The sequence below is a fragment of the Mus pahari genome, chromosome 12 (genome assembly GCF_900095145.1).
Source record: "Mus pahari chromosome 12, PAHARI_EIJ_v1.1, whole genome shotgun sequence".
Taxonomy (NCBI): domain Eukaryota; kingdom Metazoa; phylum Chordata; class Mammalia; order Rodentia; family Muridae; genus Mus; species Mus pahari.
The window spans coordinates 1256317-1266513 of NC_034601.1; the positions used below are offsets into that span (position 1 = coordinate 1256317).

Here is a 10197-nt window from a genome sequence, read left to right on the forward strand (position 1 = left end):
TCTCTCTCTCTCTCTCTCTCTCTCTCTCTCTCTCTGTTTTTTGAGACAGGGTTTCTTTGTGTAGCCCTGGCTCCCCCCCCCCTCTTAAAACACCTTGTTTTGTTTTGGTGTGCATGTAGATGTGTGTGTGTAGATGTGTGTGTGTGTAGATGTGTGTGTGTAGATGTGTGCTTGTAGATGTGTGCGTGTAGATGTGTGTGTGTGTAGATGTGTGTGTGGATGTGTGCATGTAGATGTGTGTGTGGATGCACATACAGAGGAATAAGAGGAAAACTTTTGAGAGCAGGCTGTCCTGCCGCTCTGTGGGTTCTGAGCCACCTATCGAATCAGGATCAGCACTATGGCAAGGTCATGCATGGGCATCGCATCTGGAAGGCTCTTCAACCGTGATTATCCTTGGCCGTGGCAACCCAGTTCTGGCTGATTTTGTATCTAGGGGCTCAACATCTCATATATGTAATTTCAGCCCTCCTGTGAGCTGTTGGGTCAGGTGCCCTGCAGATGGGAAGACTGAGTCCAGGACAGGTGAGACGCCTTCACTCATCCTCCCCTCTGTGACTCTGCCTCTGACTCACCTACTACCATGATATTGAACTCAAACCCCGTCTTCATAGCCTTGATCCTCATCTGGTCTAGCACGGCCTCAATGCCCACAGGACCGAGCATCTCACTGGGTGGGGTCCTGGGGCTAGAGGGCCTCGAGGAGCAGGGGGAGGGCGACCGCCTCTCATCCATGGGGCCGAGGGTGCAGTGGTGCCTGCTGCTGGGGGAATTTTGGAGAGAAGTGTTGCAATGGCTGGGCTCAGAGGGGTTACTCTGAGTAAACATTTAAGAAAAGGCCTTGGGTGGTGGTGGTGCATGCCTTTAATCCCTGAACGCCAGAGAAAGAAGGAAGTGGATCTCTGTGAGTTCGAGGACAGCCTGGTCTACAGAGTGAGTTCCAGGACAGCCAGGGCTACACAGCGAAAACCTGTCTCAAAACAAAACAAAAAAAGAAAAGGTCTTATGTAGCCCAGGCTGACCCCCATCCACTCTGTAGCTGAAGCTAACCCTAAACTAATCCTCCTGTCTCCATTTTCAAAGTGCAGGGATTACAGACGGGTACCGTCATGCTCTGTTTTGTATTATGATGGGGAAATGAACCCAGGGCTTCATGCACACTGGAAAAGGACTCTATCAATTAAGTTACACCCCAATCTATCCTGTCCCAAAGACTTTTATACTGTAGTTTTATATTGTAGTTTAGGCCAATCTGGAACTCCCTTTGTAGCTTAGACCAGGACAACCTTGGGTTTGCGACAATCCTCCTGCCTCAGTTTCCTAAGTGCTGGGATTTTGAATGTTTACCAGCATACCTGGTTGGGAGTTCTCACTTCCAAACCCTGAATGAGGGGACTGTTCCTGGCTATGTTCTATATCCCCTGGTAAGGCGGAGGGCTGGGGGTTGAGTCCCCATCCTGAGATATGTGGGTCTCAGAAATTTACCCTTGTCTCATCCTTACAATAAGATGTCAATGACCTTCCCACTCAGACCCTAGTATTTATGTATAGACTAGAGTCCTTAAAGAGTCACAGTTAAAGGGGAAATGCTATTCATATCCCAACAGGGAACTTGGGGGAGGGGCTCAAAACTAGATCCCTTTCCTCAGGGGACAAAGGAGAGGGTTGAAAGAGATGAAGAGACATAGACAGATCTCAAATGAAGGAAACACGCGCGCGCGCGCGCGCGCACACACACACACACACACACACACACACACACACACACACACGTCAGACAGAGACAGGTTACATGGGCAGAGATGACAGCCTGGGAGGGAGAAGGGCAGAAGGGCAGGGACCTGTGGGCAAGCAGTGGAGGATACAGAGGAAGAGAAGTTGGCTCATGTAGCACCTGGTGGATGAGTCCCTTGGGGGAGTTGGGAGTAGCTGGCCGGCTGAGCTGAGGGGGAGGGGAGGGCTGGCAGTTAGCCACAGAATCCCAGCCTCTTCCCTCCTTCCTGTGACCTCCCCCTCCCCCCTCAGGCAGGCGGGGCTAAGGCCAGGCAGGGTCTTACCTGTTCCTGCTCCCTAAGCCCTTGACCCCAACACCTGGCAAGGAATGTCCCTGATCTAATCACACCAGATTCCCAGATAGACAGGGATCTCGGGCACCCAGTCAGCTCCCTCACCAAGACTCCAGGTTGCTAAGAACCAGTTTCCACTTCCCAGTCCTGAGCCTTAGCCTTCTGGCCACTGTCTAGAAGCTGGCACTCATATGGGTTAACTAGAACTACCCACCAGGGAGCCCTGGGATGCTAAGTAATCTGTGCCCTATGAAGTTCTGTTTACATCTCCGGTTAAGAGAAGTTCAAGGTCACCCTGGGAGGAAATGGCAGAGCTGGAGAATCGGGGTGGCTGTTTCCTCTGTTTCCTGCTCACAGGAAAATGTCCTATACCAGCATACTTCTGATGAAAAGAAGGCATGGTGGGACACCCCTGAAATTCCAGCATTTGAGAGGCTGAGGCAGGAGGACTGTGAACTTGAAACCATCTTCAGCTATCCAGCTAGATCCTGTTTCAAAAAAAGTTATGAGGTGAGGCTGCAGAGATGGCTGAGTTAGGCTGACTGCTCTTGCAGAGGATCCAAGTTAAAGTCCCTGGCACCCATACATAATGGCTCACCACTTAGTAAAGCTGCAGTCCTGGGTTACCTGACAACCTCTCTGGCCTTCTAGGGCATCACGCACACACGGTGCACCAACTTGGCCATGTGTCCAGCCCCCAGCTTGCACACGTGGAAGAAAACAATGGGAATAGGGAGGTTATCCCTTTGTAATCACTCTGTGAATAAGCCAGGGAAGGTGTGTGCTGTGTCACATGAGGACCTAACATTGGATACTCACCCCACCCCACCCCACCCCAACCCCGCCCAAACCACTAAGAGCCACACAAATAAACTGACATACGGCCACGTGTGTCCAGGCCGAGCACAGCATCTAGACTTTCAGCTGCCAAGAATACAGGAACAATGAGATCTGCTTTCACTGGGGAAGGTCTAGGTTCCAAGGTTCCAAGGCCAAGGACCCCAGGCTCTTACGTACTCTAACCCTCTGGAATGTGAGTCCCCATTAAATGCTTTAAAAAAAAAACCAATTTATCTTGGTCATGGTGTTTGGACACAGTAATAGATAACTAAGACATCTGGGATACTAAAAATAGGTGAAAAAATTCTGGGGTGCAGAGCCCTATGGCTTTCCTCTCTAGGCCCCTATGGTCAGGCCAGCTGAGCCCTGGCGTTTGCCTGGCAGCAGGCCCTGGAGAGGAAGGCGGGGCTGGTTGCTAAGATTTCAGGTGGTGCCGATCCTGGATCCGGAAGCAGGAAGCAGTGTGAGTTCCCAGGACCTACCTGGCCTGGGGGGAAGGGGTGCCACTAGAGGCAGGTGGGGGCACTGGAAGCAGCTTTGCTGGGGAGAGAGGGGGTAAGGGGATGGTTGGGTGGGTGGGTTGGGGCTGCCCAGGTCAAGGTCAGTGTGGGGGCCAAAGGTCTAGGGGAAGGAGGAGAGACAAGCAGATCAGGGGGAGGAGATAATGGAGAAAGGAATAGGGAAGGGAGAGGTTGCTGGGTCTGGAGCAGAGGAATGGGGGACAGAGAAAGAGGCTGGAGGGCTTACAGTGCAGAAGGCTGAGGAAAACAGGGGTGTCAAGGGTCATCTCAGAGTAGGGTCAGACTGTGTACAGCCTGAGAGGGGCCTGGACTGAGGTGCCCTTTGGGGGGTCTGGGGCAGGTAGCTGAGATGGGGCTCTCTGCTGAGGAGCTAGAGGCCACTGCAGAAGAAGTACTGGGGAGGCTGAGGAGCCGGCAGCTGTTCCAGTCAGAATGGGACATCGCTGCCTTTGTGGTCTTTCTCACATTTGTGGGTGAGTGCGGTTCCTGATCCAAGGCCCTGCCCTGGGGTTGGGGTTGGGGCCACATCTGGATGCCTCTCTGTCTGGTCTCCAGGGACTGTGGTGTTGTTGCTGTTGCTGGTTGTTGTCCATTGCTGCTGTTGCTGCTGCTGCAGCGCCTCCCCCAGGCCCCGGAAGGTGAGCCCCTGGAAGGTGAGAGCCTGGGAAGATGAACCCAGGAAGGGGTGGGTGCAGTACAGAGAGGAGGGCTCCCATAGAAGCCTCCCTCACACCTGCACCGGGCCAGCAGGGCAGAGCTGTCCGGAGGGGGTTCAGGCAGCGCTTTGGAGTGTTACCTACAGGGCCCTTCTGTTTGTCTTGCAGGAAAAGCCCAAGGGCGTGGATAACTTGGCCCTGGAACCTTAATGCTAGCTTGCCCTTGGCATGGGTCCTGCTGGATGACATTAACAGAGCCAATGTTTGCCAAAGCCTGAGTCTGGACTGTGTCCTAATCCTGCCAGGGGCGGTGTGGTGGCTCACCACAGTGCACTCGTGATTCCCTTGTACACTCCCAACTTCCACTACCCCTTGGGGCCCGCTCTGCAGCCTGGGCACAGGCTGTGATGCCAGCATTCAAGAGGCTGAGGCAGGAGGATTATGAACTCCACCTCAAAGGTCTTGACAGGGTATCAGAGTGAAGAAAATCAGGCCTTGGGAACACAGGAGGCTATGGATCACCAGGGACTTTCAACTAGTCTCTACTGAGTAAGCAGACGGACAGACAACAGGCCCCAGTCAAAACTTGATTTTTATTTCTTAGAGGTGGGTTGGGGTCACAGAACAAATGGTCCCAGTATTGCACCTGATTTACAGGCTCTTCCCCTGGCCCAGGTCCCTCTTCCCTCCTCCACCTCATAGGTGAGAGCTAACCCCATCCCTTAGGGACTCTCTAATGGGAGCTGAGAGGGTGGGAGACGGGAGAGGCCTGGGCTTGGTCCCACCCTTCGTCCAAAGGTTCCTGGCGTATCCAGGAAGGCAGGGTTAGGAGCATGGCCACACCTCAGCTCATCTTCTTGACTGAGTCACCCCCTCCCATAATCAAAACCAAGCCAGCACCCCACTTCTCCAGGTGCCTCTCAGGTTCACTTCCATCAGTACCACAGGAAATGGGGAGGGAGAAAAGTGACAGGCACTGCAGGGGTACGTGTTGCGGTGAGGAACTACAGGTCAGGGCTACCATCCTGGGGAAGACTCAGGTGCTTGCTCAGAAGGGCCGGGAGCTCCAGTAGCTGGAAAACACAGCGATCTGCAGAGGGTGGGGCATGGGCAACAACAGGTCAGAAGGGTGTCCACTGGCTTCAGGGGTGTGGCAAGGGGGATGCTATACCCACTAGAACCCAAGTGAGATGCTAAAGTTACAGGAGGGGACTGTGTCTGAGAACCGTTGCTGGATGATTGGTGTGTGTGGTATCATGGGCTTTACAACTCGGGGGCACTTAGGAAGTGTGAGGAGTCCCCTGAATGTCCCTGCTCCCCTACCCCACATGCCCTGGACACACCTTGTCCTTGAGTTGCTGGCAAAGCTGCAGGGACACGGTGAAGTACACCAGAGCGTCGTTGAGCCAGGGGATCACACATTCTACCTTGTGCACGTGGCTCACCTCGAGGCGCTGGGAGCCCCATTCACTGGGGAAAGATAAGAAGTGGATCCCTGAGGGTAGGCTTGGACCCAGACCCCACGAGCAGAGGGAGTAGAAGGGAAGGGGCTCTAGGAGCCCTTTCTGTACACTTACAACATGGCCCCAGGGCTGTGGAGCACTGCGCCTCCGGCGGGGCGGAAGTTCTAGACAGAAGCAGCAGAGTCCGTGAGGTCTAGGTAGAGGTGCTGGTGGGGGGGCGTCAGAGGTGGGGAGAACCTTACCTTGGTGGAGGTGGGCTGCAGGGCGTGCAGCTGGTACACAGTGAGGCACAGCTTGTTGAGGTTGATGTAGACATTGACCAGCAGGTCAGAGGGTAGGGTAGGTGCAAACATCCGCTGGAGGAGGCAGGAGGGATGAGGGGCTCTCCAACTTTAGGCTGCACTGCTACAGGGTATGGCATACGGGGGAGGGGAGTAGCCCAGTCCTATCCCCAGATGCTTCTCCACAGGCTGGGGCACCAGAGGCTCCCCATAATCTCTATGTGCTGGCTGCTAGGTTGGAAGCCACTGGCTGTAAACTTCATTAACATATGGGGGGGGGGACAGGATGCAGACCAAGAACCCAACCCAGAAAGCTACAGAAAACTGCCCAGACACAGAAATGCCCCTGGCTGGACCTCTCAGTAGAGACTTCTTTCTTGGGGTTGGGACCGTCTGAGGTACTGACCGTGAGGCCGCTGGCAGCAATCTCTGGCAGGGTCAGGGTGGCTGGGGTAGTGAGCCGGTTTCTGGCTCTAGTCAGTTGCAGCATAACAGCATCCATGAGCTGGGAAGGGACAGGTGGCCACTGCTGCTTCGGTAGCAGCAGTTGGGCTCCCCCCCCCCCTCCGTGTCCCAGCCCCTAGCATCAGCAAGCAACATCTGTAGATTCTGTTGTTGCTGGGTGACCATGGTCCCCGGGCCTAATCTACAAGCTCAGCAGATGCTGTCATTCGGGTCATAAGCTAATACATGTGGCCAGACCTGTGAGTCATGACTGGGAAGGAGCAGGCTTCCAAAGAAGCCTGAGGACACAGAGCTCACACTGGTCAGGGCAAGGCGCCAACGCGGGCAGACTACCTTGAGGACCTCCGCTCCCGTCTTGAACTGGTAGCTCTCACCCCGGTTTGCTAGGAGATAAATAGCTTGGCTCACATGGTTCCTGGCATCCTGGATCTGGAAGCAGCCCCCACCACCCACAGAAACAAAGTCTGTCAGGTTCAGGGAAGCCGCATTTTTGGGGCTTCAGCTGATCCCAGAGCATGGGGCCCCCTTGAGAGGCCAACCTCCCAGGAGGAGGTGGTGCCATCATCGGTGGTCCTGACCACCTCCAGAGCTGGAGTATTCGAACCTGGGTGGCCAGGTTCTGGACAGTCATGGTGGCCAAGGCTCTTGGCCCCGTGTAAGTCATTACTCAAAAGACAAGCCCTGCTACACCCATAAGGTAGTAAGTGTACAAAGCTCAAGGGCGGAAACGAGCATGCCCAGGGAGAAGCAGGGAGGGGGGTACCTGTGAACCTGCTTCCGATCAGGGTGTGTGTGTGTGTGTGTGCCCATGTGTGTCACACGACCTGTGGGTAGGCAGGAAGCTTGTGGGTCATTCATAGTACATGGGACATTCAAAGCGACCTTCAGCTGTCCTCACATGCCCAAAGTCACACAAGTAGGCCTGGTTTCACATCCCTAATGTGGAGCAGACTCGGGTCCCAAGGCAACCCCCCCCCCCCAATTCTTCTATGTTTGCTGTGGTCGCCAAGCCCCCACTGCTAGACTTGTCCAGGGAGGCCTTAGCGTGGGCCTGCCTTGGGCCTGAGTCCAGGTTGGGCTGCGGACCTCATCCAGGCCTGAGCCCAGGCTGGGCGGTGGACCTCACCTGCTGCAGCTTCCACTGCTTGTCTTCTCGGAAGGCCAAGTGCAACAACTGGTTGTTCCGAGGCATCTTCAAGTTCACATCCTGTGAGCCAGCAATGCAGTGGATGGGTGGCTGAGGCCCCAGGCACCTCAGCCAGCCAGGCGGGAGATAAACAGGAATGTCAAGAAACAGGAACTCAGACCCAGGAGGAACCACAAAGTGATGAGGGGGAAAGATGCTGAGGAAGGGGAAGAGCAGAGAGGAGGGAGTGGTGTAGACTGAACCGTGGAGAGGGGCTGTCCCCCAGGGCCTTGAGGCCTTAGCTCAGAGGGTGGTGGCCCATTCAACTTTCATGCGGGGCCAGCTTGCCTAAGGCTTCCAAAGTTTGTATTTCACAGGGTCCAGATGCCAGGCTGAACTAAGTGTAATGCCACCAGCTTCTTGTCTCTCCCAGGATCTAAAGCCTATTTCATGAGGTAGTGTGAGGGAGGGTTGCTTGTGATGTTATAGACATACAAGGAAATGGGTCAGAGACAAGGGTCAGAGCCAGGGTCACACAGCTAGCTGGTGGCAGAGCTAAGCCATCACCATCCTTGTCACCAGTTGGACTGTTGGGGGACTCACCGCCTGGCTGAGGGCGTCCCCTTGCAGAGTCAGCACCCCCTTCACCTGGTCTGTGCTGGAACATGCAGGAGTCAGAGGAGCGCCTGCCACTGCTCCCTCCCCTGGCAGGCTGCCCCACCGTACCCTGGGCATTTCCTCCCCCCAGGTGTATGCCCCTTCCAAAGGCTCCTGCCCAACCCAGCTCACCCACAGCTGCCCAGGACGAAGTTCTCCTGCTTGGCGGGGCCCTCGGTGCTGGGGCCTGGGAGAGTGAAGCGGAGAGAGGCCTCCTGTGGAAGACAGCGCAGTGCCAACACCTCACCTTGGTCTGGTCAGTTTTCCATTCCAAGGCCAGATTAGCCAGGGAAGGGACAGGAGGGCAGGCCTGACCTGGCCCCTCTGCCTCTGCCCTACTAAACCTCCAAGATGCTATGAGCTCAGACCCGTTCATTCCAGTTCTGAGCATATCATGAGCAGCCAGGTGGGAACACAGAACAGAGAGGCACAGTCCCTAGCTAGCTGGAGTGCTGTGGTATGTGTTGGGAGCAGAGTCACAGAATCAGGCAATCAGTAGTCACAGTAACATGCTTTCCGAGGTCACTGACCTAGGCATTGGGTGAGATAGTTTATTAATCTTCACAACAGATGTGTGAGCCTGGTTAGGGTTAGGGAACAGGCTCAGAGATCACTTCAGAGCTCGGATTATCAGTTGTGTTTTGAGACTGTTTTGTTTGAGACAGTGTTTCATAATGGAGCCTAAGGCTGGCTTCTAACCCATGAACCTCTAGCCTCACTCTTCCGACTGCTGAAATCACAAGCTTTCACCACCACCCTGCTTGCTCACAGATAAATGTCAGTTTCAAATAGAGTTCACACTTAAGACCTGGTGCCAACTCTAGGGTCTAAGACCTTGGCTGCGCACACACACTGCTTGTGTAATTACATGCCACCACGCCTGCATCTGAACTGTACTCTCAGAAGTGGGTATCTGCATGGGCCACGCTCAGCATCCGCTGTGTGCGATTGGCGGGACCCTGTGGATAGGGAGGATGGCAGGCCCGGCGGGACCGGCGGGTGCGTTACCTTGAGGATGTCCTGCAGCTGTCCCAGCACAGCGTGCACCTCAGCGTGCAGTAACCAGCGAAACTCCTCCTCCTGCGGACAGCGCGGCGTCAAACCCATACCATCCCTGCCGCCGGTCGGCTGGCCGCCCGCCGCCCCCTGCCCGCCGAGCGCGTCCCACCAGTACTGCCCGCTCCGCGGCGCTCGCAGCCATCGCGGTCGCCATCGTCCTGGCTGCGCACGGTCTCTGAGGTCTGTAGTCAGCAGCTTGGCGCGCAACGCCCGCCCCTTTTTCGCCTCCTCCCGTGACCGATTGGCAAATAGAGCACAAGCTCCGCCCCCAAACCGGCTACACCTCAAGCGACTGGCTGTAGCTTCCAGTCCTGGCTGGTGAGTGGCTAGACAGAAAGGCCACGCCTCACCTTCTATCCGCCCGCCTCAATCCCTGTTCTTTAGCAGGGACCGGGCTTTGGCCACGAATCTAGTTCTATTGTTCACTGATTGGTCGGCGGGGCCGTCCATCACCAAGTTATTCCAGTATTGTCCGGCCAGAAGGAGCCCGCCCAGCAGGGTTGCACCGGTAAAGAATCAGGTTGAGTTGGCTCCTACCTAGGTCCCTAAAGCATTTGGGTACAAGTGACACAGCTATGGTACCAAGAAATGTTTTATTTTTTTCTTGCAGTAGCTTTGTTAATTGCACAAAATCATGTTTTGTTTTTGCCATTTAAACATTATCACACAATCCTATTCTGAAAGACAAATGTTCATTAAAAACAAAGTGAAAATAAAAATTCACAACCTTAATCACCTAGATTTGTCATTTAAAGGAAAAGTGGGAGTAGGGGCTTTCTTACAAGCATTTTCACAATGTCACATTTTCTCCATAAAAGGAAAGGATTTCAAAATGAAAGGTGAAATAGCTTAAACAGAAATAAGTCATAAAAAGGAACTTTACAGAATTGTCAACAATATTAAGACAACATTGACTAACCGGTTTTCTTACAGCATCTTCCCCACCCCCAACCCCCAGGACCAAGACAGGCTGTGTCCAGACAGAAACTGTTCAGCATCCCTGTGAATGGACAATTGCACGGAACTCCACAAGCATCCCCTGCTCCATACCCACGTCCTGAGA

At 54.4% G+C, this 10197-nt stretch overlaps 3 protein-coding genes across 6 annotated transcripts in view; 1 reads left to right on the plus strand and 2 right to left on the minus strand.

Moving 5' to 3' along the window:
- Positions 1 to 1998, minus strand: part of Septin12 (septin 12) — a 10471-nt gene extending 8473 nt beyond the window's left edge. The window contains exons 1-2 of one of the 2 annotated variants that reach the window (XM_021208880.1): positions 1895 to 1998; positions 576 to 763 (exon numbers count right to left, since the gene is read on the minus strand). In XM_021208880.1, the coding sequence (XP_021064539.1) occupies positions 576 to 735 (160 nt within the window). In that variant the 5' untranslated portion in view covers positions 736 to 763; positions 1895 to 1998. The remainder of the gene's footprint in view (positions 1 to 575; positions 764 to 1894) is intronic. The other variant, XM_021208882.1, reaches the window with a different exon arrangement.
- Positions 1999 to 3337: 1339 nt separating this feature from the next.
- On the plus strand, positions 3338 to 4355 carry Smim22 (small integral membrane protein 22). Of its 3 annotated transcripts, none has more exons than XM_021208884.1 (4): positions 3338 to 3369; positions 3768 to 3900; positions 3983 to 4080; positions 4252 to 4355. In XM_021208884.1, the coding sequence occupies exons 2-4, from the start codon at positions 3777 to 3779 to the stop codon at positions 4291 to 4293; spliced, it is 264 nt and encodes an 87-aa protein (XP_021064543.1). In that variant the 5' UTR covers positions 3338 to 3369; positions 3768 to 3776; the 3' UTR covers positions 4294 to 4355. The 3 variants fall into 3 exon arrangements, with proteins under 3 accessions (XP_021064543.1, XP_029400168.1, XP_029400167.1); XM_029544308.1 differs by having other exon boundaries at positions 3345 to 3369; positions 3983 to 4065; XM_029544307.1 differs by lacking the exon at positions 3338 to 3369 and adding an exon at positions 3379 to 3422.
- A 307-nt stretch (positions 4356 to 4662) lies between these two features.
- Positions 4663 to 9328, minus strand: Rogdi (rogdi atypical leucine zipper). Its single transcript, XM_021208879.2, has 11 exons — positions 9244 to 9328; positions 9084 to 9155; positions 8208 to 8290; positions 8022 to 8076; positions 7419 to 7499; positions 6626 to 6721; positions 6234 to 6332; positions 5789 to 5902; positions 5661 to 5710; positions 5427 to 5553; positions 4663 to 5173 (listed from the first exon to the last, which is right to left on the minus strand). Exons 1-11 carry the CDS (start codon positions 9286 to 9288, stop codon positions 5132 to 5134), a joined length of 864 nt encoding a protein of 287 aa, XP_021064538.1. The 5' UTR covers positions 9289 to 9328; the 3' UTR covers positions 4663 to 5131.
- Between the last annotated feature and the right edge of the window lie 869 nt (positions 9329 to 10197).

Bases quoted from the DNA above. Each gene is read 5' to 3' on its own strand.
- Smim22 (XM_021208884.1), top strand. From the start codon at position 3,777: ATGGGGCTCTCTGCTGAGGAGCTAGAGGCCACTGCAGAAGAAGTACTG. The intron at 3,901-3,982 runs GTGAGTGCGGTT...TCTGGTCTCCAG, and splicing joins GGTCTTTCTCACATTTGTGG to GGACTGTGGTGTTGTTGCTG. The intron at 4,081-4,251 runs GTGAGAGCCTGG...TTTGTCTTGCAG, and splicing joins GGAAGGTGAGCCCCTGGAAG to GAAAAGCCCAAGGGCGTGGA.
- Rogdi (XM_021208879.2), bottom strand. From the start codon at position 9,288: ATGGCGACCGCGATGGCTGCGAGCGCCGCGGAGCGGGCAGTACTG. The intron at 7,500-8,021 runs GTGAGTCCCCCA...GCTGGCTCACAG, and splicing joins GGGACGCCCTCAGCCAGGCG to GATGTGAACTTGAAGATGCC. The intron at 5,174-5,426 runs GTGTGTCCAGGG...CACCCTCTGCAG, and splicing joins GCCAGCAACTCAAGGACAAG to ATCGCTGTGTTTTCCAGCTA.